This window comes from Aquila chrysaetos, chromosome 3 (assembly GCF_900496995.4).
Source record: "Aquila chrysaetos chrysaetos chromosome 3, bAquChr1.4, whole genome shotgun sequence".
NCBI classification, from domain to species: domain Eukaryota; kingdom Metazoa; phylum Chordata; class Aves; order Accipitriformes; family Accipitridae; genus Aquila; species Aquila chrysaetos.
In genome coordinates, this window is record NC_044006.1 from 3,836,175 (window position 1) to 3,862,939 (window position 26,765).

Below are 26,765 nucleotides of genomic sequence, written 5' to 3' on the forward strand. Positions count from 1 at the left end.
CATTAATTCCACCACCGCAAACATCAGCCTGAGGTACCGGACCGTATCGAGCAATCGATCTCTAATTGCCGTATCCCTCAGTAAAACAAAAAGTCCAAAAGGAAAGAGAAAGGGAATAAAGAAGCCAAGAGCTTCCCCCTGCCCACTGCAGATGGCTCGTGAGAAGCCTCGGGCGGAAAATACCCCCCCTTCGCCCTGTGCCACGTCCCTCTTGCAGAGGAACGAGCCAGGAATTTCATGCATGCAGAGCAACCACCAAACAGTCCCTACAGGTCTGCCGAGGACCACTGCTCACCGAGCGGCTGCTTGTTTACCTGCCGCCCATTTCCATAGCGTGGGCGTGCAGCCGCATTCCTGGGAGCCCCGGCTGCTCCCCACCTGCCCGACCTGTCCGTGCGCAGGTAACAAAGCTCAAAGCCACCGTTTGGCAGCAGAGCTGCAGATGGGCGATGCGATTGCTACGGGGAAACGCTGCCAAGGATGCTCAGCGCCACGCTAGGCTTACTTAAGGAGCCAGCTCAGCAGCTGGGGTGTAAATCGGCGTGGTGATATTGCTGCCGGTGGATGGATGTGACTTTACACCGGCCGAGGGTCTGAGCTGATGGCTGGGGACTGAGCTCTGGGGATGCCCAGCGCGGCAGAGCTACCTTCCTCGCACAGGATGACGAGGAGGAGGAGCAGCTCAGCCTCGAAGCTCCAAATCCCCTTCCACGGGAGTCTCTCCTTGTCCACTGGCCCTGGAAACATCACAAGGAAACCACCCTCCCCAGCTTACGTGTCCTATTAAGCAACACGGACGCGTCCCTCCCGAGCACAGATCCGTGCTCAGAGGTGGCCGCGCCAGCACAGCAGGGCCCTGCGCTCACCGGGCAGCTCTCGGCCGAGCAGGACATGCTGTCTGTGTCTCAGATATGTAGGCAACAACTTTTTATTGCTTTTTATTGGTGCCACGCTGATGGTGAGCCAATGCATCGCTTGTTTTCACAGCCCCCGCGTGCTGCTGCTGCTGTCTGCGGCGATGCGGGGGAAGGCTGTCCCTGCCCAGCCTGGGCAGGGGAATCGGTGCCAGCATTTTCCCGGGGGGATGCTGAAAGAGCTGCACTTCAAAGGCTCAGGACATGTCCACGTTGCCTTCGGCTCCACCAGCCCACGGTTCGGGGTGGAAGCTGCTTGTGTCAGCAGCTGGAGCCAGGAGGCAACCCGGGCTGAGCCAAGGCTGCCAGCCAGGATCGGCGATCAAGTCACCCAGCCTTTCCCTGCTGGTCCCCAAAGCATCCCCAGCCGCTGCAAAGTAGCCCCAAGAGACGGTCCAGGACCACGGGCTTTCATCCTGCACTTGCAAGTAGCCATTTGTGTCAATTTGGGCAGGTTCCTTCCCCTCTCCCGAGCTGCCTGGGCCAGGGGCTGTTGTGTGCCCTGGGCCGTGCCACTCTAGTTTAGTAGGATGCTGCTGCTGTCACATCTGATTTTTCTTTTTTCTCTTCCTCTCAGAAAGAGCCAAGTTACATAAAACAAAAAAATTCCCATCTTAATGGTGGATGAATTATTTAAATGGGTCTGTTTGCTAATGTGATTGACTTCAACCAACAGCACAGGTTGAACTGTAATTATGGGAAAACAATCAAATCTCTATCTGGGTTCGAACCATACTGGTCTTGCCGCTTTTTTTGTATTATAGCAGAACCTGTTGGGCAGCTTTAGTTAAGCTGAGCCTCCTTTCTGCTGCTGGGGCAAAGAAACGCAAACCAGTAGAGCCAGTCAGACTGCAAAGAAAAATTATGGCTTATTGTCTGTGCAAGTTCACCCACACTGCTCACTCCTGTCTCCCGCGTCCCAGATGACCGTCTCTTGATCACAACTTAACTGAGCCAGAGGAGTCGAGGGAGAGATACAGAGGCAGTCCCCCAATGTGAGTATTGTGCCTGCACTGATTTTTATCTGTCCCCTGGCATCCTGGGCAGTGTTACATAGCTGGGAAGGGAGCTGGCGTGAGCCATGCATGGAGAATTGCCCAAAATCCGAACAGCAGCGCGCCGGGGAGAGCTGTCACTTGGTGCTGGCAGCCGGAGCCTGCTCCAGCTCCCATCTGATGGGCAGAGGCTGTCGTGTCACGGGTTTGCTTGTTTTTCTGTCCCTTCTCGGAGTTCGTGGAGGAAATTTGGATTTTTCTAGCAACTGGGGAGTTGATGGCTTGCTGCAAAGCGGCGGCTCTGCCTCTGCGGGCATGCGGGGTCGGCAGGGAGAGGAGCTGAGCCAGCCTGGGCTGCGCGGCCACTGCCCAGCCGGGACCCCAGGGTTCTCCATTCCTCTAACAAAAACCTCTCCTCTGGCGTTTTCCTCTTGAGCATGAAAGGTAATGAGATATCACTGGAATTTGAAATGTAAGAAACGGCATCCAGCTCTAGCTCGGGCAAAGTGAAACGGTTGCGTGAGGGTCAGAGCAGTTTGTGGGTGTCAGGGTTTACGTGAGTACCAGGGAGTCTGGTCACATTTGCATCTAAAGAGCAGGAACGAGAGGCAGCAAACATCAAAGCTTTCTCTGAGCAAACATCTGGGCTGCACGACAGCCGTGGTGGGAGCAGAGCCGGGTCCGCGGCCGCGTCGGGATGCACCGCGGGAGCGGGTGGGCTGGCAGCGGTGCCCGTCCCGGGCAGGCAGCACCGCTCACCCAGGTGTTAGTGCCCGGCACCGGGGGGGGGGCATCATGTCCTTTCACGCCTGATCCACCTCCCATCAGCATCTCGCGCAGCACTGGCCTGCGCCAAACCACACGCACGCTCGGCGGTAAATAACTCCCAATGGAGTCGTGGGGCTCCTTTCCCACCCTAAATTGACAGCATCTCTATTGCTAGGGCTAGGAAGAATGCTTTTTTCCCTTGTGGCAGCTGGGAGGTGGGTTACGGTGACCCCCACTAGCTGGGTGAGGTGGCCCTCTGTCCCCCCCCACCACCTTCAGACCCTCTGTCCCCATGGCATTCCCCCTGCCCTGGTGCCCTCCCAGGGCAGGCAGATATGCTCCCGCAGGCAGTGCAAATATTCAGCAACGCTGGAGCTTGCCGGAGCTCCAGGGGCAGCCCCAAGCATGAGGTGTGATGCTGATGGGGGCTGTCGTTCCCCCCCACCCCGCTCTCCCCTACCTTAAATCCAGGTCAAAGGAAGAGATGGTGGGATTGCTGGAGGGGGGAGGCTGTGTCTGCGCAGGCTGCCTCCCTGCGCAGGGATTTTGCCGCTGTGGGTTGGAGTGTCCCCATCGGCTGCTCCTTGTCCCCTCTGCTGGGATGGTCCCGTGATGGGGAATGCCCTGAAAGCACTTACAGGGGAGATGACCACAGATCGTCCCATAGCTTCAGTGGAGGACACGGGACACTGATGCGTGGTATTGATTCAAAACCCAGCCTGGGCAGCAAAGTGTCCCCAGCACCAATGTGTCACCGACCATTTGGGACAAGCAGAGATGCCTCAGCCCATAAAAATGCCTGGCTGCGGCTGTGCCACTTGTTGGACGGCACAGTGTGGGGTTGAGTTGGTAAGAGAGGACCTGTCCGTGATGCCACAGCTGGGCTAAAGCCCAGGTGGAACTGAGCTACCCTGGAGAGGATCAAGTCACCACTTGATCTGGATCAGATGCAGGATGAAGCCGGCAGAGATCTGCCCAGCAAGGTGGGGAAGCGTGGTCCCGTGCGAGCCTGTTCAAGAAGCAGATATTTCCCAAATACGGCATCTCCCGCTGAGCTTTGCCCTCGATCCACTCGGGAGCAGTGAAAGGGTGCACATGTCCCGGCTAGCCTGCAAATATGCGGTGTGTTAGGGGCTGCGCTCGGGAGTGGACTAGCTCTGCTTGGCAGACGTGCCTGCAGCTGGCTGGACTAATGTATGGCTGTGAGGAAGGCAAAGCCACGCTGGGTGGGTTTTTCTTCCAAATTGGAGGCGTTGGGCACTTTCCCTCCCCAGAAGCAGGGAGGTAAGTGGAACTTCCCACCTGTTTTGACATGAGCTGCAGGAATTCCCGAAGGATGGAAATTTGGTGGAATTAGTCCTTGGCATCTTTTGTCAAAACTTTTCCGGGGCTTTCAGAGGCAGTTCATTTGTTCCAGCTGCCCAACACCATAGGCATGTTCCCATAGCACCTCGGTGATGGGAACCTGGCTCCCAAACCTCACCAGGAGAAGATGCCAAGGCCAGGAAGAGAAAGCATCCACCCTTCCTGCCCCACTTGTGCTTAATCTGGGGATGCCCCAGGTGAATGACGCCTGAAAACCTGTCATTGCTCAAATTGCCCAAAAGGAGCCTTGAAAGCAGAGAAGCGGCATCGGGAGATTTGCTCCGTCACTGCCTTAGAAGAGCCACGTGGGATGTGCGGGGAAAGCCGAGGCACAAGGTCTTGCCCAAGACTGGAGCTGTGAGCGTGGTGAATGAAAGGGCCCCTCGCAGCCCCGCTGACCTCCCCTCGCCCCAAACCAGGCACCGCTGTGGTCCCAGCAGCTCACAGCCACCGATGGCCAAGGGGACCGTGTCCTACGCAGGTGTCCTTTGCATCGGTGGGGGACCTTGTTTGGGAAAATAACAGCAAACACGACAACATTGCCCTGGGTCTTTAAAGCGAACAGAGCCTTTTCTGCAGCTCCTGCTATCATAAAAGAGAAGTATTTACTGACCACCGAGACTTTAGCCTTACATCAGTGCATAAAAGCCTGACGTGGTCCCCCAGCCCCCTGAAAGCTGGGGCATCCCCGTCGGCAGGGTGTCCCAGCCACCTGGTTCAGCTTTTGGACCTGCACCACCAGCGGCTTTAAACTGCCCTGGCCATGGGGATAGGGCCAGATCCAGCACCCCGAGGCCCTGTGAGCTCCCACGGAGGAGAAGTGCCGCAGACCGTCCCACCCCCATCCAGCTGACCTGGTTCAACCAGTGGAGCCAAAGCACCCAGGATAGTTTTGCAGGACTGAATCTTCCTAGTACATAACCCCCTTTTTAAACAGTGCTGTAGAGAAAAACTGATTCAGTTAAAGACTTTGTTACCTGCATTGTATCCAGGGGAGAGAGATTTATTCTTTTCATTTGCATGGCCATTAGCTTGACTCAGGATGCCCACGCACATCCTAACACAGCAGGAGCAGAGGTGCCAGTTTATGTGAGCACGATTATGATGGATCTTCACACCCCTTACCCCACACAAGACCTGCTTGCCCATGCAGAACCAGGAATGATGGATTCTCCGTCTGTCAGGAGCAACGTGGGCTCCGAGGCACGCTGGCTGCCAAGGTCTTCTGCCACGGAGGAGGAGACGGTGAGACCAAGATTCTCCCCAGGTGCCACGTGCAGTGTAACGGGATCACAAGCGAAGCATGGGGTGATACCACGGTCTATCAGAGCTTCCCAGGGTATTTACCATCCGCTTTCCCCAGCCGAGGGCTCTGGGGACAGGGGAGGCAGCGGGAGCTTCTTGGCCGGACTGGGTGGAGGTAGGGACCACGCGCCTCCGCTCCCGACGGGGCCTTGAGCTATTCGCTGAGCCTCACCGCTTCCCAATTAAAACACCTGAAAAATGTGATAATGCTTCATTACCCACTTCCCAGAGCATTTTGAGGTGTTAATTAAGTAATGTTTATAGAAGCTGTGGTTATCCCGAGATGCACAGGCAGATAAGTGGCTACTTTTAATCATCTTCTGAATCCTCGTGTGGGCACACAGACCTGCCCACAGATCCAGCCAAAGCCCACTGCGCTCTGGGGAGCATCCCAGCATGGCCAGCGGGTCCGAATGTGAGTATGTCCCCCCTGAGCGGGGAGCAGGACAAATATTTACTGCTAAACCTCAGCAAAGCAGCAGGGAGCTGTTCATCGAAGGAACTGGGGAGGAGGAGGATGACAAAACCTCCCTCCTGGCTGGGGATGGTGTGAGAGTAGACCCCTTAACTGCTCACCCTGCTACATAAAAGCCAAACTCCGGTTCCTGGGTATATTCAGGTATTGCAGAGGACCATCTTCTCCTGCTTTAGTGATCCTGCAACACCAGGGCAGCAAAGACCCTGTTCTGGGAGGAGGGATGTCCCTGTACCCATGGGACACAGGGACACCCACCAGCTAGGGGCTCTCAAGCAGAAATAAGGTAATGGAAGAAAATCCCCGTTGCTTTGGTCATTGCCACGGCGGTTAGAGAAGCAGAAGCTGGCCCCAAATGGCCAGGGTGGTGGGGGAGAAACTGAGCTGCTGGGTTTGTGATAGCCGGGGCTGCGCTCTATTATGGCAACACACTTTATAGGGTTGAAGTAAATAGGCGTGCAGGTTGGGACTTGAGGCCGGAGCTTCTTCACCTTGGAGGATTCGCTCTTGTTCTTCTCTCCCTGCAATGGGGCACGTCTGCACGCATGTGAACAGGGACAGCATCTCCCCGGCGCTGCCGGTCCTGTTTAACTTGTTCAGGGGGCTGCGACCAACGCCGGTCCCCAGCAAACCCAAAGGGCCATCAAGAGAGCTCGTAGCCCCGCTGCGGCTCCGCACGGCCCGGGTGGGATCCCCATCCGAAGTCAGCGGAGGCGACCCAGGAGCAGGGTGTCTGCAGCAAGGGTTCGCTGCAAACCGGCCTCCCGGCTGGCGGAGCGGCACAGAGCAGCTGCCCTGCGTTGGGGAGGATTTTCGGGTTGTGCAAGGTGGAGGAAGGCACCAAATCCTCCTCCCTGGCCAGGTGAGAGCCAAAGCTGCTCCTCCTGTCTCACCCGTCGGGGGATAATTTTGCAATCTGCCAGCCCCTATCCAACACCCACACTCAAAACCAGCGCGGTGGAGAGCAAGCGCTGGGCTCCATTTTAGGACGTTAAGTCATACAAATAAACAAATGCCCAGAAAAAAAAACCCAACGCACACAAAAAACTCTCCGATCTGCCAAGTGCCCAGTACATCAGCAAAGCGGATCAGCTTCACGCTGGCCTGCAAAATACTCCTGGCACTGCAGATTTTCCATGAGCGATCAGGCAGCTTTTCTGGGTATAAATTCAATTTATAATTCTAAAATTAGACCAGGAACATAGTAGGGTAGCCAAGAAAAGAAAGTTTTGATGGTGAAAGCAGCCCTGCCCAGCAATTGCCCCGCAAAAGGTATATTACATAAATCTAGCCTGAAGCTGAAAACTCCGGCACTGCTGATGGGGAAATATCTGGTTTTAAATCCACTAAGCTTCACTGATCCGACAGTGCCAGAACTTCAGAGTCCTGCCATTTTTTTTTTTTTTTCTAACATCTTAAGCTCATTTAGCTAATGAGCTGCTTTATTCTTCTGAAGGGAAACAGTGCTAAGGGTGAGGATGTGCCATGGCTCGATGGAAGCATGGCCGGCGGCAGCGGGGATGGTAATGAGAGGCCAGGAACCCCCCAGGGACCAGGGAATGGGGGACGGCTGTGCTGTCAGAGCCGGCTGTCTGAGTCCGTCCCTTCCCAAGCCCCCCGGCATGGGCTAGGAAATAACCTTCCTGCCGATTTTCCTTTCCCCAGCCGCAGTCAGGAGCATCCTGAGGAGCCCCGAGGAGCGATGCCATCGGTACCCGGGCGAGGCTGGGGGCTGCCCCAGCCCCATATGTGAGAGCCGACGTGCCGGGGACCCTGTGCCCCAACGTGGATCCCGTGTCCCCCCCCCCTGAGCTCAGCACTGGGGGACGAAGAGAGCAGGTGAGCAAAGCCACGGCTGTCAGCCGCAGCCCTGCCCCGGGGGCTTGGGCTTTCCAAACCCACCAGATTTAAGGGCTGGATGAGGAATTTGCCTTTGGTCCCCGACACTGGGGCTCTGTTTGCAGAGGGCACCCGTCACTTTGAAATACGCCCGGCCCCGCCGGCACGCCAAAGGGCTGCTCCCGGTCCCGCATCTGGCACCGCCGGGTGTATATTACAGTGACAGCTCTGGAAAGGGCTCAGGGCTGTAAATGAAATCCCTGTCTCAGGGAGCAAGCTCCACACTGAGGGACTCTGTGGTCTGGTCTTCATCAATAAATCCTCTCGAGCAGGGCGGAGGAGCGGGGGGCTGTGGCTTCATGCCTTGGCCAGTCCACGCCAGGCGAGAAGGGAGCAAAGCCGAAGCCCTCGGAGAGCCTGGGCTGTCTGCAGGGTTGCTCTGCTGCAGCAAAAGGATGAATCCTGGGTACAGATAGAGGGGGGTGATGCTTGTGCAACTTCTCTGCAACCGTGTGTGTGCATGGACCAGAGACCCAAAGTCCTCGCCAGGTTTGCTGCAGAGTAGCAGTCCCGTCTGCAGGCAGGGACGGATGCTGGCATCTCAAAAAGCACCGAAAATGGCAATAGCTTTTCCCCGCTGATCGGATCCCCAGCAGGTCACAGATTCCCACTGACCTGGGGACTCTGAGGAAAAGAAAATCGGGAGCGAGTCCCAACCCTGGTGGCACCTCAGCCGCAACCATGCACGGAAGGCAAAGCTGCTGCCCACACCCCAGCCCCAAATCCTGATCTGCCGGGCTCTGCCCGCAGCACTGAGTCACAGCAGCAGCAGAGATCCAGATCTGGTGCTGAGCACCTGGGCTGCCCCCGTGCCTTCCACCTCCAGCCACATCCAAGCCCAGCCCTGCCTCCCCGAACCGCGGGCTGGCACGAGCCCCAGTCTGGATGTCACCTTCCCAGGATGTCCCAGCTGGAGCACCATGGCCCAAAATTCCAGGTGCTGTTCAGCCCTCTGAGACACCAGCCCTGGGGAAAGGGCAGCACCGAGGTGGGAAGGGGCTGATCCAGCACCAGCGAGCATCGTAGGGAGCCCACGCAGCCACCACTGGCTCTGCTCCCAGTTGCAACCCCTTCCCAGTATGCAGCACTGGGGAATGCAATGGGAATTAGTGCCTAAGCACATCAAAGCCTTCCCAGCTGGCACTCGGGGCTTCAGCCCCGTGACGGCAGCGGTGGGTCTCACAACCTCCCTTCAGCCCTGGGGAGGTGCTTTGCCCAGGGCAGAGCTGAATTTAGAACTCAGCAATCCCGGGAAGTGTTTCCCGTCAGCACCAGGGGGTTTGATTTTTCTTTTTTGTAGTAGAGCTGGGTATTATTTCCCCTGGCTCATTATTCAGTTATGGCTCTTGGGGCTGAGCAGCAGAGATCGGTTCCCAATCCCATTTCACGGCAGCTGATCCCGAGCTGCGCGAGCCGCGACAAGCCATGCCGTGCCTCGCGCGGCTTTTACTTGCTGGGAGAGATCACCCAGCCCTCGGAAAGGGTGGGTTCTGCCCAGGAAAGTGGGAGCAATGAATATTTCTTTTAATTGTTTCTCCAGACAGTGAGATCTCTGCTTATTTGCTCAAAACAAGGAAGCTGTTTTGCTGATCCAAGTGTGCTAAGAGCACGCAAGCCGAGCTCGCTGCTTGTGCTCACCGGCGCGTGCCTCATTTCTTTTGAAAATCAGACGCTTTAGGGGAAAGTTTCTTCTTCCAGCTCTGTGTGCCCACATCTTGCATATGCAGGTGATCCGGCACACCTCTGCTCTGCATGCAGATAAAGGCACAGGCAGGCTGCCGGCTGGGAGCCGGGCTGGGAGTGTGCTGGAGCCCGGCAAAAACCTCCCCGTGCCTCCGTGAGGCTGCAAAACCTGGGTCCCAGCCTGGCCTTTCACCTTCGAACCTCAGAGAGGAGATTTTGTCCCTGGTCATCTCATGCGTGGTTGAAGACTGAGTGCCCGGGTGCTTTGTCACACCCCTCCTGCCCAAACCCCGGGGGACCCTCCACGCTGCTCTGCGGGGATGCTCGGACACACGCCGCTCCCTGGTACCACCATGGTCCAGGTGGGACCTGGTCCCACAGCTATTTCAGGGCATCTAAGACTCCCCAAGGCTTTGGCTGATGGAAAGGAAAGAGTTTATCCCAACATCAGCATCCCAGGGAGGAATGAGGTCATCGCTGATGTAACGAGCTTTCTCATCTCCAAAGTTTCCGTTTTCCATCCCTGCTAGTAATTTCAAAATTTATGGGGACAATTCTTAAAATTAGGGTAAAAATTCTTAAAATTAGGGCAACATTCTTCAAAAACAACCACTTTGCTTTCAGGCTGTTTGTTTACCCCCTGCCTTTCCCAGCTTACTGAGCTGGGGGTGTCATGGGTTGCTCTCCACCTCTCCTGTTGTTTTCAACCAAAAAAGGAAAAAGCAAGGGTTTTTTAGAAAGCAGAGCACTTTATCTGTTCTCTGGGATTATTAAACACTAGTGCCAGCACTAAGTGATGGCACTCAGCATGATGGAGCGTTAATAACCCCATAACCTCAATGGGGAAACTGAGGCAGGGGCAGGTGGAGCAGAGACCTGAGCCCAGGGCAGGACCTGGGACACTTGTCCCAGTGCGGAGGGACTGGGGACAGCCAGCACACCCTGGAGTGCTCCAGCTCCCGTCCAGCTCCACGGATGCTGTGCCCACACTGGCTCTGCACCCACCAGGCTTCCTGTGGGGCTCGGCTCTGTGCATCACCTCTCCAGGTTTCACTGTAAAATGGGGTGAATAACACTCAGTTTGGTGTCTCCCAAGGGTTCGAAGAGGCTGCAGCTGGTGAGGCCACGCGGGGAGCCAGGGCGATGACAGCAGGGCAGCTGAGCGGTACGTGTTGCCTCCGTAGAAGGTGTGCGTGGTGCCAGAGGGAGGAGGGATGCACGGGAGCATCTCGGGACCCGGTGGGAGATGGGTCCATCAGGCTCAAGTACAAAAGCTGCTGCGACTTTTCCCATCATCGGTCCCCAGCAACATGGTCCCAACATGAGCCCTGCAGTGCCTTCCTCAAGAAGATGCCCTGCCCAGCTCATCCCAGAGAAATGCGATTTAAACAGCTCAAAGAGTAGAGGAAAAGCCTGATTTTTTTCAGCTGGGCTTTCAGTTCCCCCATTTTCCGAGCCATCACTCTCTGCTTTGCCCGTGCCCCCAGCCCAGGGCTGAGGCATGGTGGACAAAAACGCGTCCGCGCATGAGCCTGCTGCTTTGTGCACGTCTGTGGTTTAGCAACTGATTTCACTTTCTAGATTTGGGCTTTGTCCTGTTTCTAAGACTTTCCAGAACACCACATACACAAGACACTTCTCTTTTATTGGACTTTTTCTTTCTATTTTAGGTTGAAACCTGAATAATTTGAAACGAAAGGACATCCTCACACTGGAAGCAGCCCAGTGTGCGGCACAGCCCCGAACATGACCACGGAGAGTTTTGCAGAGTTCCTGAATAAGCTCAAGGAAATCCATGAGAAAGAGGTCCAAGGTAAGGAGACATGAGAAGTCTTCTTAAAAACTGGCTAAGGTCCATTTCTTTGTCATGCCACCTTGATCTGTTTGGTTTCAAATAACCTGAAGGGTGGAGGAGCAGGTGTGGATTAGGGAGCTTTGGGAATTAGGGCTCAGCAAGCATCACCCACGGGGATGGATGGGGACACAGGGTGACAGCCTGGCCCTCAGGGGAGCACACCTTCCGATGGCACCTTGGTATCTCTCACCGGTGGAGAATGAGGTTTACCGAGAAAACTGGTAACTTTTTGGACGAGGTGAAGCAGAAGAGAGAGGGTGTTCCCGCATCCGATGTTCCTGGAGAGCAAGCCATGGAGGTGCTCAGTCCCTGCAGGAGTCCCACTTGCTCCAAGCATTAATCACGGGGGATTTGGCTTCTTTCCTGCTCCTGCTGCCCCAGTCTATGATAAAGGTGAATTGGGAGGTTTGCAGAAGTGACATGCACACCTGCTGGGCATCTTCTCCGAGCGACGTGGATTGGAGTATATTTGGATACTGAGGGATCAAAGGGAAAGTGGAAAGATGCAATAATCTGTAAGACAGAAGCAGCAGGAGTATGAGGCTCTGTTAAAGAAAACCTTAGAGTCAGGTTGGATAGTTTATTCCTCTAGGGAATAAATTATTCCTCGGGTCATACATTATTAAAATAAGAACCATTAGGTTAAGCAACCAAATGCCAAATCCAATTGTTTTCCTATTAGAATAATTCCCAGTATCAATATTATGAACAAAACAAGAGCGCTTTTGGAGGATTCTGGCTTATGAATTCATTCTTCTCTTGTGTAATTTCAAGCCGTGTGAGAGTTAGAGGAAACCGTTGAGCAATTTAAACCACATGTTTACATCTACTTTGCATAAAATGGATTTGACAAGATGTAACGTCTGCAGATCCATCAGCGAAAGCTGTTCTTGTTCAGCTGTAAATATCCTCCAAGATGCTTTGCAGCCCTGAGTTATACTGCCCACCTGGGAAATGCGTGCTGTAACAAGAAATAAGTAGAAACAGAACTGAAACAGACTTTTTGGGGGTGGGAGGGAAATGCAGACTCATTAAACAGTGGAAATACAAAATGTGCTCACATTTTGTACAACTTTTGCAGCTATGTTAAACTGTGATATTGTTTAACACGGGCAATGTGTTATTCCTTCTCGGAAATAAGGTTGGTAAATTGATGAGGTTTCTGCAAAGCCAGGCACCCTCCTGAAGTTCTCTCATTGCATTTTGTTTCTATGTGCTGGGGAATTGGCAATAAATACCCACCTGCCGTCTCTGCTAATTATTCCAGGTCTGCAAAGCAAGCTGACGGAGCTGACGATGGAGAAGTGCCGGTGAGCAATGCCACGTCTGCTCTACCCACGCCACGGCGGGACGGAGGGCGGAGGGGAGGTTACACCGCTTCATTTTCAGACCTCCTGGGCACTCCTCCAAGGCTGCCTGATTTAGAGAGCCTGGTTTGCCTTTCTGGCCCTGCCAAATTCAAACTTCTTGGTGGCTTTTGCCGTGCAAGTCCTCAGCACAGGCAGGGCTTGGGGTGATCCCAGCCTACCTCCAGTTTGCCTTCCCACCGGCAAGCGATGCTCGTGCCAAGGGGCTCTTGCTCTATTGGGAAGCAATAAACTGGGACAAAGCGAGCTGCTGACTCCAAGGGCGGGTGTCACAGGGCAGCGTCTGGGCTCTAACATATTTGTTTCCCCTCCTGCCACACAAGCAAAAGCAATTCAGCCATACCGGTGTGAGCAGCACGGCAGGCTCAGGGCAGAAATCCTTCCCCTTGACAGGGCGCTGCAGGTAAAGGCACAGATTTGGGGGAGAAATCTAATAAACCTCTTTTCTTTGTTCTGTTTCTTCAATTAGTGATGCTCAGAGAATTGAAGAGTTGTTTGCTAAAAATCACCAATTAAGGGAACAACAGAAGGTCCTTAAAGAAAACGTAAAGGTGTTAGAAAACAGGTAAGATTTATTTTTCAATAGGGTGGTGTTCGGTGGCAGCGAGTGCACCCTCCTAGGGGGAGAGTTTGGGGTCTGCTGTCTTCCCAGAAGCGGGATGTAGCACATGAACCTCTTTTTTGCTCATACATGGATGCTGGGAGAGCCGGGGGAGCCTGGGCACGTGCAGAAGAGCTTTCCTAAGCTGATGGTGGTGGGACTGGATCTGGGGGGATGGAAGGACCAGGGCTGGGCTGCACGGGTCATAACCCCTCTCACCAATTCGGGGTGATGGGCTGGGTGTTCACGCTTCTCCGTGGGGAGGGCAGGAGCTTATTTCCCCCATGGGAACTGTGTGGCAACAAGCTGCCGGCCATGGATTTTCCTCCAGGCTGCGAGCGGGTCTCTGCGACAGATGCATGGTCACCCAGGAGCTGGCAAAAAAGAAGCAGAATGAGTACGAGACGTCCCATTTCCAGAGCCTGCAGCACATCTTCATCCTCAGTACGTACCACTGCCTGCTGTAAGCTCGGCTTTGGCTGGCTGAGTCTTTGCTCAGTTAATGCCTCTCCCAGGTATTTGCATGTGAGCCCTCCCAGTGACCAGGCACCCAGGAGGGGTTTGGGGAGGAGGGAGGGAGCCAACGCAAGTGTGGGGACCTTGAAAAATTGGATCTGACCAGGACTGCGGATGGCAGCCTACGTTCCCCCCCCAAAGCAGAGGTAACCGCTCACACAAAGCAGCAGAGCTGGGAGGTTGCAGTCCTCTGTACCTCCAGAAAAATGAGAAATGCTCATGCCGAGAGCAGCCCCGAGCTGGCCAGGCCATGTCAGCTGCCTGGAAAAAAGATGCATTTGGCACCGCAGAAGCAACACTCTGGCAAAGACAGGAAAGTCACAGCAGCAGCTCAGCACGGGTAAATGGAAATCAAGCAACACTTGTGATGGATCTTCTCCCGAGCCTTTGGCAGAGCTCCCAGCACCGCTCAGGCTCGGAGTGTTTTTCCCTGGGGATCTGGCTGGCCCAGGGAAGGTCGTGGGGGTAAAGGAGATAAGGCATTAGGAGGGATGGAGAGGTGCCAGCAGCTTTTGGTTTATCATCTCCCCTGTTACGCCATTGCTCCCAGAGTGCTGCTTTCGAGCAGGAGCGAGCGGAGGCAGCAGCCCACCCTGCCCAGGAGCCTGCCTGCTCTCACCGCAGCACCCGGCTGCTGGGTGCTCACAACTCCCTCTGCCCTTCGTCCGATCCGCCCCGAGGCCCCCAGCCTTCCCTCTAACACAGCACCCGCTCACCAGAGGCGGCTGTGGTGCTCCCAGTTAGGACGCTGGCTGTGTCCACCCCGCCGTGCCATTGCCACCGCCCCGACTGGGTCGTGCCCTCCCCTTGAGCTGGATGGGCTGCAAGCAGACCCCAATCCTTACCAAATCCAAGCTGGAAAGTTGCTCCCTTTTATCCCTTAGCCCTCGGTGTGCTTTCAGAGAAGGAAGGAAATTCGGCATCCCTCCAAAACCTGGTGCCGTTCCCTCCTCCTCCCCCATGCACCCCAGCAAGCTGCAAGGAGCATCAGCTCTCTCCTTGCAGCACCTGAATCCGCAGCACAACTTGTGTCCCTGCAGCTAACGAGACGAACCGCCTGAGGGAAGAGAACAAAACTCTCAAGGAAGAACTGAAGAGACTCCGGAGCCTGGAGTAAGCTCTCTCCCGGGTTTCACTTGTTATGAGAGGTATTGGTAAGGACAGAGGCATCCCCACAGCTGAGCAGGGCTACGTCCAGACCACGGTGTCCTCAGGGGTATTTCAGCATCTAATTCCTACGGATTCCTGTAGATGTTAGACACCGAAACACCCATAACGGTCTCTAAGTCCTCGTTGACCTTTGCTCACTCCCCTGTTCACCTGCACCCAAGGATTCAGATTTTGGGGAACAAGGGTATTCAACACCCCGGCACGGGGGACTGCTCATGGGAAGCAAAGCCCTGGGCTGCTCGCCTTGGCCACGGACCTCAGCCTGGGCTTCCATGGCTCTTCCATGGCTCTTCCATGGCTTTTCCATGGCACAAGCTCCTCTCCTGCAGCAGGCAGAGAGGGTCTGGAGGAAGCAGGTTTTCATGGGGGAAGGAGAGTGACAGGCAAGGGACTGAGACAGGGCTAAGAGGGAGAAGGGATCTGCCCCAACAGGTTCATATCCCAGCAGAGCACTGTGCTGAAAGCCAAGTAACCTGCCAGACTGGCCAGTATAAACAAATCAGCTCATTCCTCAAGGGTTTAAAGTCCAGAGGAATTAGCACTGAGGGATTAGTTTAGAAATGTGTTTTCTTTGGAGCACAGAAGCGCCATTTGCTTAAAGAGAAACTCTCGCTTTTACTCCCTGGTGCTTCCCAAGGCCTGAGGAGATTCAGAGCTGTAGGTCAGGCTGGGTTTGCTGAGCACCGAGTGCCTCTGCTCTGCTCTGCTCTTCCCTGGGCTGCTGGATAGGAAGATTTCCAGCCAAACACCCATGTCAGCATCAGGATTGAGCCAGGACTTTGCCCGGGACATAAGCATGTGTCTCTGAGACTCAGTCACTCCCTCGTAGTGACCGAGAGCATCAGCCCCACCAACTCGATATGGTGAAGAGGTATAGCCACCACATCCCTGTGCTGAATCCATCCCTACATCAGGCTGAAAGGCCAGCCAGGGACGTACAGGTTCTCACAGAGGTTTTGCAATAGCCACAGTTGGGTTTTGGCTTACCCAACGTCGGGGCTTCCTGCGATGTTACCCACAGCCAGGGGAAATCAGACCTTGAGCTGTCATGTTGGCTCTGTCCCATGCTCCAGACTGCAGCTGAGCTAGCGATAAGCTGCAATGGAAAGAAGTGAGTCTGCGGATCCGGTATATCCACATACATACATATATATATTTATATATATATAAAAATATGTATATTTATATATCGGGCTTTATAACTTGGAGCTCCCACTACACTGGCTCTCAAACCTTCCTTCTGCCCCTTCTCATTCATTCATGTCCTTCTTCTTTCAACAGGGACAGGACAAAGCACCCAGGAGTCACCTCCAGAGAAAGCACCTCCACCCCCAGCTCTCCCTTGGCTTTACTGTCCCCAGTGAGCAGGAACGCCGGCACCGAGAAAGCAGCTCACAGGGGAGCAGAAGAAGCCCACCATGACGTGCCGGGCCTCGAGCTGGGAGAAGGTGGGTGCTGCTGGCTCCTGCCACACTTGAGGGACCTGGGGATGGGAAGAGTGACTGAGCCGTGGTGGAAAGCTGCTCTGGGAAAGGGACTGGAGAGCAAAGACCAAGCTGTTAGCAGCTCAGATGGACATTGCCATGGGCAGAATAGCTGCTGCGGGGGGGGGGGGGAACACATGTCAAGGGAGAAACACGCTGCTCTGCCTTAGAGCAAAGGAGCGCTTGGGTGTCCTCACTGTAAGACGAGTGCTTGCAGGTGTGGACCCGCCACCCATTTCATGCAGAGACCATGTCGTTGCCTTGCTGCCACCCACACATGCGATGGAGGGTATGTTCAATTAGGTGCTGCCTTGAGCCAGGCAGAAATTTTGGCTTGAAATCTTCAATAGGAGGTGGCTGGTGCTAGCCAGTGGCATCCTTGGGAGGCTGCGAGACTCCAACACACTGCAGGGCAGGGCAGCTTGCAACAGTTCTGCGGGACCATCACAGTGGCTGGTTGTGTCTTTTTTTGCAGAAAAGCCTAAAGGACAGAGAAACTCTCCAAGCAGTAGGACTTCCCCAGGCACTGTCCTCCAAGAAGTCAGCCTCGCAGAAGTGGTGAGTTGCCAGAGGTAGCCTGATGTTCTCAGGCCTTCTCCCCACCACTGTGGTCATCTGAACTGGATCAAGAGAGGTAGACTGGGATAGCGAAAGAGTAGGAGGCACTTAGTGGGTGAAACAATTAGCCAAACTTGGGCAGTTTGCCATTGCCAGAGCCAAGGAGGGCACCTACCAAATGCCAGATGCATCCTCTCTGCAGAAACTGCCACTCACTGCAGGCAAAGCTTTTGGAATTTGGCACAGGCTCCTGTCCCTGTTGTGAGCGCGCACATCTTTCTTTGCTCCTGTGTTTATCCTCCATGACGACATGTCTAGCATCCTTGAGTCCTCTGCCCATTGCTCTGGTTCCTCTCTCAGATGTTTTGCTGGGGAAAGCTCTGAGGAGTGAAGGACCTGGGGAGACTGTGCTGAGCCACAGCTGAGTGTAGCTTATCCTGAGTTACGGAGTCAGCTCCCCATTATCTGGGCAAGCAAGAAGTTGGAGCATTGTGAGTGTTGGAAAAGCCTGGAGAACATGTAAACTGTGGGAGTTGTGGGTACTGAGAACAAATACACCACAGCGGCCCTGCCCAAGAGCATTGCAGATGTCTCTCCATCTGCAGCATAATGAATACTGGTATTTTCAGAGGGCCTGGCATTCAGTGGTTGCCATTTTGTGCATTGATGCAAGCCACTCTCTTTTAAAACACAGAGAGTATGTGTCAGCTGAGGGATGCTGAGTGATATGGTGATATTGAGCATTGGGAGATGAGACTGCAGGACCTGGAGCCCTGTTCCTGGTCGTGGGAACTCAAGCCCAGATGAACACCCACATAGATGCTTCTGTTCTGGCACAGGCTTTGCTTACCTGAACTCCACAGAAAACTTGAAAGAGCAGGTGAAAAGGGGTTTTGGTAAGGCTGCAGGCAGACTGTAAGGATAATTAATAGGGATCGCAGGAAGGGTTGGTGACATCTCCAGGTGGGCAGGGGAAAGTCAAGTCAGAACATGTGGTGAGCCTTTCATGACAGCAGATGGAGATGATGATGTCCTGGCCTCACAGCCAGGTACTCCACTGGAAATACACCCATCAAATTAGTGCATGCCAGGAGCTTGCATGAATAAAGTCTAGTGGGCTGACTAGGGGTCAGGGAATTTGCAGGGTCTTATCTTGGTTAAGCCACCGAATCATGGCTTGACTTGAGGGGAGGCACAAGACCTCCTGGGCTACAAATCCGTGCAGCCAGAAATTAGAGTACTGTAGATCCCGCTAGAAAACACGAAGGGAAAATTTCCTGGGAAAACCAATAAAAATATGGTTGAGCTGTTGACCACAACTGTATCACACAGAGCACTTAGGAGCTGTCTGTCTTGTTCACGCTGGTGAGGAGCTGCATCGCTGCTTGGCGGGGCTCCCCTTCGCCGCGAGCTTCCCGGAGTGCACAGCAGAACGGCTCACCGGGACTTTCTCCCCTCTGCCGCAGGTGTCCCAGAGGATCGCCAACCAGCTGCATGGAACCATTGCCCTGGTGAGACCCGGCTCCAAACCCTGTCTCCTGGAAAAAACTCCTTCGGGGGCAGCAGTGTCCCCATCGGCAAGGAAGACCCCTCTCCCGCCGGAGCGCGAGCGGAGCCCCAGCCTTGAGGCGTGAGTTATCTGCTCGTGGGTTGTGGTGTGGGCCTGATCCGTGGCCCGTTGCAGCTGTCCCACCGTGCAGACTGCAATGAGATGGCCAGTATTTGCTATATCTACCCACCTTCTTCTCCAGACTTCTCCCACAGCCTTGGGGGGGGGGGGGGGGGGGGGGGGGTCTCCCAGTTTACACCAGCAAAAAAAATGACTGGAATCCAGCCCGACGAGATCAGCCTCTGGTTACACAGACCCATAAAGAGAAGCGGGTGCCCCCACCTCCAGCCGGGAGGAGAAGGACTTGCCTCACAGGAGGCAGCAATCCCTGCTCCTCCTTATCTTTTCTAATGGGCTTTTCTGCAGGACTCAGCACTTCCCCGGGCTTATCCTCCTCATTGATTCCAGAAGCGCAAAGGGCTGAGCGAAACCAGTGAGTTCACCTGTAGAGACAGCAAGTTTCCCAGAGTGGGAGTAGATCTGCCAAGCATTCCCAGGAAAAGCCTGCACACACGGAAGCTGCCAAATAACCAGCGATAGCAGGGACTGGGTTTGCAGGGCAGATTCATGCACCATACCAACCTTCTTAGCGTGGCTGTAAAAATCTCCCATTGAGTGAGATTAGGAGAGGGTGGGCTGTTCCTCTGTCCTGGAGGTCTTCGGGCCCACCAAGGTGCTAAGAAAGCCCAATGAGGGGTCATTAGGATGCTTCTGGCTGTAAGACATGGTTTGACAAGTGACTTCTCAGCAGCGGTGCTGACGCGAGCGGTCACTGCATCCCCCCACTCGCTCAACCCCTTCCCTGGAACTGCCGTGGCCCAGGGACAGGAGAACGCTGTTGGACGGTGGGATGGTGATGGCTTCTTGCGGTGTGAGCACTGCAGAGACCCGCTGCCGGCTGCCTGACCCCCGCGGCCACCGGGACCCTCCTCCCCAGCACAGCACCCGAAGGCAGGCGTGATGCACGGGCCGAGAGCCGCAACAGGGCACAGAAAGAGCGGGAGAGACTATGCACATCACTTGCAGGAGCTGGGAAATCGCATGAAAATTCTCTGATTAACGTGATTATTTTTCTTCCTGCTCCTTTTAGTTATTTAACAGCAAGCAAACCGGACTCCCCCAAGGTTGCTCCATCCTACGAAAATCTAAAACTGACCGCCCGGAGAGAGCAGCTCTGCCTCCTCCACAAGCACCTTTCCCTGCACCAGCTGGGGCTGGCAAGCAACTGTGCTTCGGCCGACGGGGACGGCAGCAGCTTCTCCAGCCATTTGCTCAGGGCCAAAGACGCCGACGGCAGGACGCGGTCGCATGACGGCTGGGAAGATCGCGCAGCCTTGCTGAAGCTCCCTGCCGCCATGGTGTACGTGAGGGATCAGCACCTGGAGGAGAAGCTACACCTCCTCAAGCACAGGGAGCGGCTGCAGCATTTCCTCATGCAGCAGTGCCAGTCAGGCCAGCAGGTAGACGGAGACCCAAAGCCCGCGTCCGAGGAGCGGCCCCTCTCCCCGTGGCCAAGCATCACGCCAGGATGCAAGGAGGAAAGGTCCTTCCCGGAGGATGCTGCTGATGGGAAGGAAGAGAAAGAGCTTTGGCTGAGCCAGGACAGCTCCGAGCTCCGAGAAAAGGAGAAGGCAGCAAGGGACGACGGTGCAGACGTGCCGCTGGATCTATCAGACTCTGGCCGTGGCAGGGAAACAAGCTGGCACAACCGCCGGGAGCCACGGGGGTCCGGCAGCCCACAGCCGAGCCCCGGGGAGAGCCTCGCTGTGCCGGCAGCCCGCGGCCCCTGCGGGAGACACGGGGCAGAGCGGGACAACTTGCGTTTCCCCTACTGCTGGCCCAATGCCACCCAGGTACTGCCTGGTGATGTCGAGGAGGAGGAGGAGGAGGAGGAAGCTGTGGTGAGTACAGCTCGTGTTGGCATCAACCGTGGCCCCTTCCCCTCCCCACGGTGTCCGGCACTGGTGCTGGCACCGTTATGACCACCATTAATGTCCCGTGGGAGGATGGCTTTGCTGTGCGTGAAGCCAACGGGGACATATTTACACATGGCAAAGTCACGGCCGCTCAGCCCCGGCTCTCGTTCCCCGCCTCCCCTCCCCTCCAGCGCCTGTGGGGTTTCTGTCCGGGTCCAAGGACAGGCAGGTTGGTGCAGGAGGCATGCCGGGCTTCCCTGCAACACACCACCGGTGCATAGAAACGCCTCCGCGATGCTCGTCCCCACGGGTGTCACAGTCGTCGCGTAGGGGCTGGGGACAGCCCTTCCCTCCTGCCTGGCGAAGGCATTTGTGCTCCCTGTACCCTACAGCTCGCGCTCTCACAGGCACATCTGACAAACAACTCCACGCCGAGCGACCCGGAGGCCCTACCAGAGACGGGGGTGAGACTGGATGTCAGCGCACAGAAGGGAGAAGCAGGTAAAAAGCCCCAGGCAAACGTGACATTTGAGAAGGCAAGAGCAAATGGTGCGTTTTGGTGAAGGTTTCTTACATCCAGGAGCTCTGTTCTGGGCTCTGCACGCACCTGCAATCCCCGCCGAGCGAAGCAGTAACTAACCAGCACGGGACACCCTTCCAGTGACGTGGGTGCTCCTGGCTCCCAGCCATTTGGGGCTATCAGGGGAGCTTTGGGTTTCACATTTCTGTCCTTGAGGGCTCAATTTTCAACCCTAGGGATGCCCCAAATTCAGGTTCAGTATCTGTAGGGAGAAAATAACCCCGGCTGTTCTGGAGAAGAGCCCAGTATCTCTGCCCAGCTCAGACCAGGAGCCACCCGTGGGTTGCCTTTGCACACTCTGCAGAGCACCCTGCACTCAGCTGCTGAGTGGCACGGAGTTCTCCGGGAGCTAAAGCGGTCGGTTTAGCACCGACCCATTGGCAAAACCTACTCCACGGTAAGCCACAACAAAACACTGCTGCTCCTGCATTACCCGCCCCTCTCAGGGAAGCAGAAGCTCAGAAGCCGCCCCAGCAGAGATGGGGAAAATGCAAAAGGTTTACAGGACCAGCGCTGGAAAAACCATCCCTGTCCATGTCCCCTTACTCCGAAGCGTGCCCTGTGCTGGCACAGCGCGTAGGGTTGAGCGTGGAGCGAGGGATGCTGGTACCCGCAGCAGGTGGGACAGGATGCTCTCCTCCTTTTCCCTGCTCCATCCCCTGTAAGAGCCATTTCCATTCCCCAAACCAGCAGTGCCCTTCATGTGGGGACACGGCGTGCTTTCTCCCTGCCTGACCTACGTGGGACGTGGGTGCCAGGTTTCCCCGGGTGGGTGGGAGGCAGCAGCCATGGGCAGCGGAGCGGGAAGCACGTCTGCCGAGAGCTGCTCGGTACCAGCCTTACTGGCTCGGCCAGAAAGTTGAGCTCGCCTGGATTAGTTGGTCTGGGCGTGTCGGAGCGGTTTGGGAACACTCTCCGGAGCAGGATTTTGCACGGTGGAAAAAAAAAAAAAAAAAAAAAAAGGAAGGGGGGGGGGAAGTCCTCTGTGATTTACATGCTAAGGAGATATCATCACAGCAGAAGAATTTCAGCTGATTACATTCTGGGTGTGGGAATACAGGACTTTCTTCAGTTCTCACCTTAAGGTTGACACAAAGCCCAGGAAACAATACACAAATACTTCTGTGCTTTCTAGTGAACCTTAACCTGTGGAAGGATAAAGTGAGGATGGGATCAGACTACAGGGGCTCTAGGAGAGCCTGAAAGCAGCACCGTCTGCTCTCCCACCTGGGCAGCGGCAGCAAGGGAGGCTGCCCGGCCAACAGTCCCACCCCGGCTAGACCTGGGTGTCAGGAGCAAGAAGTATTGAGGTCCTGGAACGCCCCTGCCCCTCGGAAGAGGGCACAGCTCCGTCCCCAGCCCTTTCTGCCCCTCCACGGCCAGCACGGGTGTGCCGTTGTGGGTGCAAACGGGGTGATGCCACCGCCAGCGAGGCTCGGTCCCTGGCCCGGGCAGCTTCGCTCTGTGCAAAGGTCGGGTGCGTGTCTGGTGCGTGCAGGTACGTGTCTGGGGTTGTGTAGCCTCCGGGCCTGCGCGCAGCAAAATCTTTCGGCTGGGCAGGGAAGAAGCTCCCCTGCCTTTCCTTCCTCCGCTCCTCGGCACACATTCCCTGCCAAGAGCCACCAACCGGCACTGGTAGCAAACTTGAGGATTGTCCATTTTGGCCTCTTTACCCAGACACGGTTCTTCCCACCTGGGTCTCAAACGGGAAGGTGCAGTCTGGGGTTTTAAATACCCCTCAGCTTCCCAACCTGCACATAGCCACAGACTTCGGGGCAGCGCTTGCGACCTTGGGGTAGCAAAGTCCTACGGATACAGCTTTATTGGGAGCTGGTTCCTCGACGGAGTCCTGTTGGATCTCCCATAAACATTCATTTCAAGCCACGTAGCTCGCAGTGGCTCTGCTTTGCAACGCAGTTTATTGCCGAAACTGTCTTCTGCCTCGATGGCTCTCAGAGCCATCTCAGGCCGGTGGCTCTGCATCTGCTCGTGAGCTTGTCGGGCTCCCCGCCAGCCAAAAAACCCTTCTTTTGTGTTTCCTTAGATGACAATGATGCCGAGTCTGGGAAGCAGGAATCTGATGAGCCAGACACGACGGACAGCGAGGTGTGTTTGCTCTCCTCAGCCCATTAGCTTAGGCCGTCAGGTCAGAGAGGCGTAAGACAGGTTGTCCCCACCCAAGCTCACTCCAGAAGGTGATGGCTTTTCCTACACGAGGTGCCAAACCCCGTTCCCACACTGTTACCCAACTTGATGCTGAGGGATAGAGATATCACTCTTTCCAGCTAGTCAAGAGGGTTTATGAACAACAGCATTTGTCACCACTCCATAGCAATGGTCACAAAGGTCCCCAGCAATGCAGCCAGGCCATCAGCTCCCTGGGAAAGCCAGGGAAGTTTGCAGACTGACTGTTCTTCTCGTTGGTGTAGGTGGCTGCCCCATATGAAGATGATATCCTACAAGAAGCCCAGGCTGATGGGAAATATTTTTGCACCAAAGACAAAGCTCATGCGCTGCAGAAGAAGAGAAAAAGAGGACAGGACCCCTGGACAAAAGGTAGGGAGGAGGAGTTCCTCATGGCATCAGCTCGGGGCTACAACTTCTGCTGCTTCCCGAGGGGCTCCCGTGGAAAACACCCGAGGGCACCGGCCGCCTTCCCTGCAGCGGGGACGGGGGTGTTCCTCCACCGAGTGCGTGCCACGCTGTGCCGTGTTTTGGCAACGGTTGTGTCTCCAGCCGGAGGAGCCCCTGCTAATGGTTAGCCAGGGGGGAGCCTGGGCAGGGTGGCCAGGAGAGCACTCCTCAGCACCTAAGCTAACAGGGCTAAGTCCCTTGTGTTTGCTTAACCGGTCAGGGAGGTGGTGATTGGAGAAGGCCAAATTCCCAGGGCTGAGTTATTGACGTTCAGAGAAAGGTTTCTGCCAACTCTGTTGATCTTCTCGTGTGGCTGTGGAGGTTTCCCTGCTGACAGAGGAATGTGTTGTACCCGTGTTTCCTACAGGTGAACAAGCAGAAAACTCCCCCTGATAAGGGCAAGGATAAGACAGTGTGCCTGTCAAGTCTTAAAAAGTACTCTGTCAGAAATACCCCGCTACTATAACCCACTTTGTACTGCTGGTAATGACAAGGAAATGTTGACCCAATTATAAATGTAGAGAGAGCGTTGCTTAAGCATGAAGGGAGCTTGTTTAACAGGCAAGCGCTGCCCCTTGCTCTGTGCCCGGCCTTCGGAGGTGCCTGCTCGCTCGGGGACACCACCGCAGCTGAGTGAGAAGAGGATTTGCTCTACAAAACCAGCCGCTCAGAGCAATGGAGAAGAAGCTGCCCTGTGCTCCCCAGGGCAGACACCATCCGACCCTCCGGGACTGGATGGGGATGTCCCAAGTGAAGGGCTGGATGCAGTTGTGGCAGGAATGGGGATGGAGAGGCATAAGCCCTCTCTCAGCATGTGGTGTGTGCTATGTACTATACTGGAAGGGGGAGAAATCCAAGAAATGCATCCCGCTGGTCTGGGTACCCTCTCAGGTACGCTCCTGCACCAGGTCGGTTCTCTGCCTGTTTCTGCTTCGCATGTTGTATCTGTTTCCAGGGTCACAACAGCCTCCCCCAGGTACCCATGCATCTCACGTGGGAGAGGGGTTTCTTTTCATCTTTCCTTTGCTGAGCTTTGCTTCCTCCTGCACTGTCCCTATTTTGGGACGAGGCCACTCTGACCTCGTACATGTAAAGCCGTTGCTCTGTGGTTAACTCCTGCGGTCATCTTGCTGTTTGCAGGAGCTAAGAAGTCAATGAGAGGGAGAAAGAAAGTCAAAGTGGAGCAGTGCTCGGCAGGGATCACGAAGGAACTGGAGAACTGCTCCGCTTCCCACAACGATACCTCTGAGGAGAGCTAACAGCAGGGCAGGATGAGAAGCGACACAGATGCTGCAGACCAAAGGAGAGGGCTCGAAGACCTCAGCATCCCACCCATGCTGGGAGAGTGACTCCTCCTGCCGTGCTGGGCCAGGCAGTGGGGAATTCATAATGACTCATTAATGAGTAGACCACCCTGAAAATCCTCACTTGGTGCCCCGGGAGACGCTAAGCAAGGAAGAGCCATGCAGGTGATACTGGTGGAGGAGCACATTCGGTGACCCCCAGCCCTGCACCGGGGCAGACCCTCAGACTGGTGCTAGGAAGAGGAGATGCCCTCTTTGCAGCACTCGCCCTGGGTCGGGACCATGTTCTTCCCTGGGATTTCACGCAAGGAGAACGGACTACCCAGACCCCGCTCCCCACGTACGATGTCCCGTGGCTGGCCGAAGGGCGGTGACCAAGCTGAACACCGCAAGGCCCCATGCGCAAACCTGAACTGATTAAATCCCTACCCAGGTTTCATACATGTGTGGGTCCTGTTTGACCTGGAGAAAGCCCGTGGTTTTCTTTTCTAGTGAAGTGAGGAGCCAAGCACGTGGGCGGGCAGGTGGGACGTGTCCCTGGAGAGGGCAGGGAGAAGAGCGTGGGAAGGGAGGGCTTGCGTGCTCCCTCTCCCCAAGGTGTCCTGCGTGCCTGGAAAAGGCAGGTGTGTGAGACCCAGCTGTGGCTCACAGCAGAGCACCAGCTCAGCAGTTCACGCTGACCTTGGCGGGAATGCTGGGACCTTGTTTTCACATGGATAAACTGTCCTTAAACAATTTTTTCTGATGCGTTAAGCATGGGCAAGTTTTCCTTCGGCATCAAGTGACAGGGCTCTCTAGCCAGGGAGGGGATGAGAAGGGCTGCAGTGAGCATCCCTGCAGCCACGACATTGCACCAGGAGCCAGGCTGGGTTGTTCCTAACGCACGTACGGAGAACAGGGCCAAAACGGAGGGAGACCAGAGAATTGCCACAGACGGTACCTGCCCTGTCTGAGGCACCACCATTTCCTTTACCTGCCGTTATTTCTATTTAAACGCGATTTTCTTTGTCCGTTCACAAGAACAAAGGGCAAAGCGCAGCAAGCCAAGCGCCCAGCCTGTCGAGAGCATCCTTTCTGCACACGCCGCAGCACGTTCCCACCTCCCCAGAGCAATCAGGCATCAAAAAAAAAAAAAACCCACCTCAAAAAGCAGGCTGGCTGTGGAAGCACAGCCTCCAAATAACCCTCAGCAGAGCAGCGGGGCAGGACAGGGTGTTACACCTTGTGCAGAGTATGTGGGTTAACACGCTCCTGCGTGCGCTGTGTCCCAGGTGGACTGTATCCCTTTGCCAGAGATCATGTCCCTCGCTGATGGGTTTTCCCTCCTCACGTTCAATCACGTCTCTCAGCAGCGTCTAATTAACACCAGGCCAGACCCCCAAAAATAGAGCGAGGGTTGACAGGTTGGAGTCGCAGCAGGAATTTGTATCTCACTTGCACTGCTGTGGCAACCGCGTCATGCCGAAAAAAACACACAGTAGAGGCTGCGCTCAGCTGGAGAAGCTCCTTTGGGCTCAACCCTTCGTGCTCTGTGCCAAGGAGCGAAGCTCTGGCTTGTGAGTTATCCACTGGCAGTGGATATTCCAGGAATCAATGTCCTGGTGGTCTGCGGTCAGAAATGCTTGAGGCATCCAGGTTATAAAGTGGTAGTGGGTCTAACGGTGAAAGCGGCACCTCCATGCCCAGCACCAGCTGCAGTGGCAATGCCCCGTGTCTGGGTGAAGCAGGGGGAGGCGGGTGGGCAGCACAGGAGTGAGCCCGGGGCTC

At 55.4% G+C, this 26,765-nt stretch overlaps 1 protein-coding gene across 4 annotated transcripts; it reads left to right on the forward strand.

The window, feature by feature from the left end:
- Nucleotides 1–1,775: 1,775 nt before the first annotated feature.
- RBBP8NL (RBBP8 N-terminal like) lies at nt 1,776–25,709 on the forward strand. 4 transcript variants are annotated; one of them, XM_030010669.1, is made up of 16 exons: nt 1,776–1,909; nt 7,488–7,661; nt 10,501–10,569; nt 11,075–11,217; nt 12,527–12,569; nt 13,096–13,191; nt 13,559–13,671; nt 14,784–14,856; nt 16,195–16,361; nt 16,873–16,955; nt 18,422–18,585; nt 19,655–20,465; nt 20,873–20,981; nt 23,105–23,166; nt 23,490–23,616; nt 24,835–25,709. In XM_030010669.1, the coding sequence occupies exons 4-16, from the start codon at nt 11,151–11,153 to the stop codon at nt 24,951–24,953; spliced, it is 2,034 nt and encodes a 677-aa protein (XP_029866529.1). In that variant the 5' UTR covers nt 1,776–1,909; nt 7,488–7,661; nt 10,501–10,569; nt 11,075–11,150; the 3' UTR covers nt 24,954–25,709. The 4 variants fall into 4 exon arrangements, with proteins under 4 accessions (XP_029866529.1, XP_029866531.1, XP_029866532.1 ...); XM_030010671.1 differs by having other exon boundaries at nt 20,888–20,981; XM_030010670.1 differs by lacking the exon at nt 1,776–1,909 and adding an exon at nt 7,295–7,345.
- Nucleotides 25,710–26,765: the final 1,056 nt, after the last annotated feature.